The sequence below is a fragment of the Kryptolebias marmoratus genome, linkage group LG1, assembly GCF_001649575.2.
Source record: "Kryptolebias marmoratus isolate JLee-2015 linkage group LG1, ASM164957v2, whole genome shotgun sequence".
Classification (NCBI taxonomy): domain Eukaryota; kingdom Metazoa; phylum Chordata; class Actinopteri; order Cyprinodontiformes; family Rivulidae; genus Kryptolebias; species Kryptolebias marmoratus.
In genome coordinates this window covers 2,656,546-2,663,730 of record NC_051430.1, presented here as the reverse complement: position 1 = coordinate 2,663,730, position 7,185 = coordinate 2,656,546, and the positions used below count along the sequence as shown (strand labels likewise).

Sequence of the window (7,185 nt, the reverse complement as noted above, 5' to 3'; positions counted from 1 at the left end):
ACATTATCTGTGCCATACCTGCTGTTCCTCTCCTCACCGATCCCATACTCACCTTCATTCTCTGCTCCTCAGGTCCTGGTTCCGGTTTCCTCCTGTAAATACTCGTTACACTGTAAATAAATTCACTTACCGTTACCCGTTGGTTTCTGCGTCTGTCTGTGGCCGAACTGCTCACTTGGGTACTGTTCAGATCCTGACACATCTCAAATAACTCCAATCTCCAAAATTTCATTGTGGTTCATATAAATTCTGTTTTATGAACATTTACTTTGCTTTCAATTAAGCATTGCAAGGTTAGTTACAGAAATTCTGTGGTGCAAACTATGGCAGCAGCAGGTAGCTGTGGTGCTTCCTGTGCAGCCTGGGACACTTCCTGAAACAATATAATACTTCTTCTGCAGGAATAATGTGCAGCATGAAATTGACAGTGGCAAAATCAAATATTATTTTATATTGATATTAAAAACTCATCTGTTCAAACTGGCCTACTCACTTAACCATTTTCAGGTTTTGATTTTGTATTTTTAAAATGTTTCATTATTCCTTTATCTCTGTATGCTTTGTTTGTGATATTGTACAGTCAGTAATAATAAATTGTTGATCTTTGTGTGTGCTTATTTTTAGTCAGTTAAATGTTCCATTCATGTACATGGATATAAACTTCCTGCAGCCAACGGGGGTGCAGGTACCATTCTGTCTTCAACTTACGCTTTACTTCCCTGTGTCAAGTTATTCATATGTCGATGGGTCAACTAGTTGTTAGCTCATTAGTTCTGTCAGAAATGAACTTCATTTTTCCAAACTGTTTTTTAGAAAGCTACCAACAACAGGGCAGCAGTAGCTCAGTGACCAGTGCTGCCGACTTGTAATCCTGAGGCTGCAGGTTTGAGCCCAGGTTGTGTCAGGAAGGGCATCTGGCGTAAAACAACTGCCAAATCATCCATCACTGTGGTGATCCCTGCATGATGGAGCTGCTGGGGGAAAAAACACAAAACTTTCCACAGAACTCACTGTAAAAGATTGGAAATATCCTTTTAGGTTGCAAAATAGAGCAATTTTAAAGAAAACATTATCAGATGATATTTTTTTTTACTTGCTGTTTATCATTTACACACAAGTGCTAACAAATGGCAACATCAACTCTTCACTTGCACAGAAAACAAACACTCCCTAAACCTGAGGATGAATGTCTCCAGTTAAACAGCCGGGTGTGAGGTGGTTCAATAAGAAGTGAGGCCCATTGTCACCTTGTTGTTGAGGATCTCAATCTTGTCCTGGTCTAGTCGGTGTTGGCGGTTGTAGGCCTCCATGGTGGTGCAGGAGCGCTCCATCTCTCGGTTGAGGACGCAGACAATGTTTTCAAATGTGCTCACTTTGAGCTCCAGTTCCTGGCACCGCCGGCTCAGCTCAGACACCTTGGTCTTTTCACTCTGGAGCTGCAGCTCCAGGGCAGCCCCCATGGCACTGGGCAGGGGAGTGAAGGAGGTGGCCAGGGTCGGGGCACACGCACCCTGCACGGGAGCTGCGCCATCCCCACCCAACTGGCTCATCTTCAGCTCCAGCTCTCTCAGGGACTGATGGAGCTCCTGCAGCTTCTGGCTGGCCACCTCCAGGCTCTGGGGCTGCAGGCTCTCCAGACTCACCTTGATGCCCATGATGAAATGCAGAAGCAGGTTAAGGTGTTCATAAGAACATTGCCGCTCGTGGTCATGGATCTTTTCTTTTTCCACCTTTCAGTCAAGAAAAAATACAAACAGTAACAGATTAAGAAAAGTAGTTCTCATCCTTAATGATTCAGTGTTGTGCAGTGACTAACAGAAAATGTCTCTTCTTCCTTTTTTAACCATAGTTAACAGAAAAAAATACACCATGATGACAAAATTATCTTTTTTAAACATGATTATTAACATAAATTACCATAATAATTTGGACAATATATAATACACTGAACAGAAACTGACGTATACAGAAATGTGTCTAAGTACAGTTAAATCTGATACTTTCATACAAGTGCTCCTGTTTTGTAAAGTCTGGGACACTGAGGCCAAAATTCACTAAGACTGCACAGCAACTGTTTTTGCTCCATTTATTTAAGCATCATTTGCACCCAATATCTGCTCCAGTGTCTGATTCCCTAAGTACATGCCTCCAATTTCAACATATATGCCAGAGCAAACATGCCAATCAAGCAGGTGTGAACAATTTCTGGTTTTGCATCAGTCTGCAGCTGTCCTTTCTGCACAATCTAAATATGACTGACTGTCGCAAACACATCAGCTGCAGAACTGACACAAGAAATGTTTCTTCACAGTTAGCTCCTAGTCTAATTGAAACATAAAGACATTCTTTTAAACTGCATGAACAACATCTCACTTTATCAGGGAGGAATCACATTCAGGGTAATGCTCAGCCACTACCAGACCAAGTTTTAGTTTAGTTATAGTCATTTTTGTGTTGGCTAATGCAGATTAGCTGCATTGGGATTAAATTGGGGTGACTCCAAAAGGTATTTACAATATTTACTTTCTGATAGTTTCATTAAAATTAATCCACTTATTAATGAGATAATGAGATGGATTTGACTGTTACAGTCAAAGAGGTCTGACTGTAAACAGTTATGGCCAAAGTTTTAAGGAAACATCTTGTGCATGTTTTGGGGACGATGCTCAGCCACTACCACTCCAAATTTTAGCTCAATATCTGTAAAACTGTCATTTTTGCGTTTTCTAAGGTGAGTTGGCTGTGGCAGCTTTCTTGAGTTGGGTTGACTTCAAACAATAATCAGTTTTAGATGTACACCCAATGATTACTCTGTGAAAGTTTTACTCAAAACCACCCACTGGTTCATGAGATATTTTACTAACAGACCATTAGCATTGATTCTAATGATTTAAATCACAATTTTAAAGCCACAAGAGCAACGATTTTTTTAAAATTCTTTAATATTTATGCTTTTAACACAATTTTACCATCATTACTTGATTTTCGGGGGGTTAATATAACTCAATCTCATCAGGGTTTTTGTAAAATATTCATTAGAAAACAGCAACTATTCCTCGCTTTTGTTTACGACTAAATTCAGCCATCAGTTCTAGAAATTTTCCAGTTAGAGTTCAGAATATCTCATTTGCGTATGATCTTAGCCCAAACTCAAATCTTTGATGGTACAGGACAGACTGTTTACCTTTTAGATCAAAATTAAATGTACGAGTCATGCAAAAGACTCGGAGTGAACTTCAAGACTTATGTATGGCAAAGTTTTTGTTAAATGTCCATTATACTTTGCAAAAAAAATAAAAATAAATTGCCAAATCTGTTCAGATATATTTGTTTTTTTGGGAGGGGGTGAGGGGAGACCTCATACGGTTGTCTTTTTAGATAGGAAAACACTGCAGATGCACTGTTTATTAACTTGCAAAACAGTAAAATCTCAACTGGCAAAGTCTATGTAATAAAGCTAATAAAAATATAATTGTCATTTTACAGTAAAAAAAAAAATTATAATATAATAATGTAGCCATATTGCCTGCCCCATGTTTCTATCCCCTTCCTACGTTGTTCCTCTAAGTGAAATGAAGCACAGATTGTGGTAGCAGAGCTCTGATTAGATTAATTAAACATGTAAAGTTCTTAATTACCTAAAATGCAGTTCTGTTCTGTTCTGTCCTGGTTTGAATGATTACAACACTGGGTAACTTTAATCCCAGGAGTGGTAGTGAGTTGAGTTGTCAAACTGAAAAGGTTTGGTGCAAGAGTGCAAAAAGTTCATCTGGAACCCTCTTGAGAAATGTTTAATAGTGTTCCTTAATTTCTTTGCTTTTAATATGATTCCTCTGAAGATGTCAGTTTTTGAAACTTTTATTAATATAGTACTATACCTTGCATTATATTTTGTTTTGTTTTTCAGTTCAAAAATAGGTTTTAAACTTTAGCAATTTACCAATTTATTTATGATTCACTAGGTATGAGGTTAGTCAGTGGTACAAAAAAAATCTCTACTTACAGATGTATCGCAGCCAACAACATGAAATCTGCATGGTGTTTTAAATTTACTGCAGAATTTAATATGGTCCACATACTGCAAAACAAAAGAAAACCAAGAGAAGCCAGTGATGTACAAATTTGTTACAGAATTTGGTTTCAAGCTAAAAGTCAATGTATTAAAAGTAGTTCAAATGTCTGCTCTACCTTTTCCCGGGGGATCTTTTTCTTGGCACAACCCTCACAAATCATCGGGTACTTTGGACAAATTTCATCGTGAGCCTGAAATATTAAGAAAGGTTAGTTCACAATCAAATATTGAAAACTCAGGTTTCACTGATATTTGCCTTTTATGAAGACTTGGCAACATCTTTCAACTTTTTTGAAGCAATAAAACCAGCAAAAGATATCTAGATTGGCTTCATATCTGGGTTCAAAATCCCCAAAATGTTTCAAAGTACCAGTCAAAATATCATAAAACTAAAAGGTTTTGAATTCTTTGAAGGAATGCATGTCGCCTGATGCTTTCGATACCAGGCTTTCAGACAACAATCATAATAGGTTGAGAAATGATGGAGTTGTAGCTGTTTTGGTCAAACCTTGAAAAGAACATTATTTCATGCGATATCATGTGAAGTTGAATTCACAGCCCTGCAAATGACTCTCAGCTACAGCCATCTCAAGCTTTATCCCAATATCTGTAAATCTGACTGAGCTAGAACCATTTTTGTTGGCTGATGCTGAATAGTTGTGTCGGCCATCTTGAATGGGGTTGACTCTAAATGTTAATCAGTTGTAGATGTACATCCAGTGATAGGTTCCTAAAAGCTTCAATAAAATCCAAAGAAAAGCTTAGCATTCAACTGTTTTTTAGGCAGCTGTACTGTTGCCATTTCTTCTAAATGTTCTTAGAAAGCCATCTACAAAAAATCCAACTCAGAGTCGGTGTAAAAATCTGCTTCTCTCTGATTAAGCTGTGTCTCAGAGAAGTTGTATGTATACGTTTACCAAAATGTTCAGGCACAAGACTAAATTTGTTTAGCTGTGAACAGTCTGTGAACACTTCAACAAGTCAAGGTAAATCCAAACAGAACATCCTGAAGTTTGGTCCTCAGGTCAGGGACAGAGTTCCTGAGGATGGCCACATTACAACCAGAAACACACACCATGAACAGTGTTAGTTTCCAATGACAGAGAGAATCCTGACCTTGATGTTCTTTAACAGGAAGGGTTCTTTGCAGTATTTGCAGTTGAGCGTCCTCTCTGGACATTCTCTCTCGTTGTGACGTTCCTGTTCGTTGGCTCTCATCAGCTCTTTGCAAGACGGACACATGATGATCATGAAGTCACAGTTGCCTTCGTGGCTGGCCTGCAGGTGTCCAACATAAATCACTTTGTGTTGTTAAGTTTTTACTACTGAAGCATAAACCTGAGTGGCCTTTCATTTAAAGATACCTTAATCACAACAAATATTCTGTCTGTATAAGCTAATAGTAATTAATCACAAATTTATTAACAATTCGAATAGATTATCATTTAATTTAAGCTTTAACTATGCAAACTAACTGCTGTGGCTTCCACTTTAAGGCTGTATGTCAGCAGTGATAATGGGAATGATTAGCATTAAACAATTGCTGCAGATTATTATGTGCACACAAAAATACTTAGTCAGTTGCAAAAGTATTATACTTATACTTGGCCTTACAACCAAAAATCAATTTTCAAATTTAATTATAAGTAATAATTCTACAAAAATACTCCAGATTAATGAAATTAAATTGGGGGAAAAAAAACTTATTTTAAATAATTTTTAAAATATATAAAACTGGAAAGGGTGATAGATATGGATTCTGCCCATTTGCTTGGAAGTCCCAACTATTATCATCAGAAGCTACATAAGTAATGAAATAAAATCTATGTGGGAGTAGTTCCATGAAATGGCCACAGAGACCAGTCTGTCTTTAAGCTGCTTCTCTGAAATCACTAATAGAGCCGACCATGTTTTGTATAGATGTGAGTTAGGCAACAGAGCAGACATCTAGTAGGGTGAAGAGTTTTAGAGCTGTTGAGGTTCACTGTAAGCTATAGCCTGCTGTCAATCACAGAATAAGAGAATTATGTCACATTATATTTACCTAATTAAACATAGCACCGATGTTATGTTCACTGTGAAGCTCAGCATAAAACAGCTGACAGCTGGAAGCACATCATTCAGTTGTGGATGAGTTTTACTGGTTAAAATCTTCCATCTTTGCTCTGTCACTAAGATCTGTGAATCCACTGATCATTTTTGTTAAGCCATTCAGGTCATTAAGACAGAATTAAACATAAAAGCAACTGAAATAGTTCTGAACAGTGTCAATGTCAAAATAATACTAATGTAGTTCAGATGTCTGAATGTGTCTTTTACAGAAACATTGGCAGACCTGGTGATGTCCTGTTTGTTGTTCAGTGACAGCTCACTCTGTGCCAGGGAACTCACATCCAATTACAAAATGTTTTGGAGAACACAATTTAGCAAAATATGTGGACAGAGATTTCTAAGCTGTCCACTTAAGGTCAAATTACTCAAAAAGGATTCAAAGCAGTTTTGTTAATCCAAATGTGAACAGGCCTGAAGTGTTGATTTTGACTTTCGGGGTGTAAATATTTATGCATACCCAGTTTTTTTTTTTATTATTATTATTTGTCTTCTTTCTTGTTTGTTTGGGTTTTTTACAACATAAAATGTTTTGCATCTTCAAAGTGGTAGTTGTGTTGTATAAATTCAAAGATACAACAAGACCCCGCAAAATCCTTTTAAATTCCAGGTTGTAAAACAAAATAATATTTTGGTGAATAATTTTGTAACTCAAAGTATTTATTGGGGTACATAAATGTGTCTTTTATTCTCTGTGAATCCAGCTAAAAACAACTGTCAGCTGCCTAATTCATCTTCATATGTGTTACTGCTTATTGCTTTTTGTTTGTTTGTTTGTTTGTTTTATGCAAACTAATGAAAAATTAAACATTATATGGTTTTTTAAATGTTTTTACATGTGTATTATATTGGGTGTATAAGGTATATAAGGGTGTCCATATGTGCTCTTGGCACCAGGACACCCTAGGTTGCAGTTCAATGATCGACTTTGTTGTCGTTTCATCTGATCTGCGGCCGCATGTTTTGGACACTCGGGTGAAGAGAGGGGCGGAGCTGTCAACTGA

At 37.2% G+C, this 7,185-nt stretch overlaps 1 protein-coding gene across 3 annotated transcripts in view; it reads right to left on the bottom strand.

The window, feature by feature from the left end:
* The window catches only part of traf2a (Tnf receptor-associated factor 2a), a 28,775-nt gene that overhangs the window by 13,972 nt on the left and 7,618 nt on the right, over positions 1–7,185 (bottom strand). For all 3 annotated transcript variants that reach the window (XR_001809245.3, XM_037978748.1, XM_025002351.2), the window contains 4 exons: positions 5,189–5,350; positions 4,189–4,263; positions 4,004–4,078; positions 1,248–1,730 (listed from right to left, as the gene is read on the bottom strand). Coding sequence is in view for 2 of the 3 variants with exons in the window: in XM_037978748.1 (XP_037834676.1) it covers positions 1,248–1,730; positions 4,004–4,078; positions 4,189–4,263; positions 5,189–5,350 (795 nt within the window). In the remaining variant the exon portion in view is untranslated. The remainder of the gene's footprint in view (positions 1–1,247; positions 1,731–4,003; positions 4,079–4,188; positions 4,264–5,188; positions 5,351–7,185) is intronic.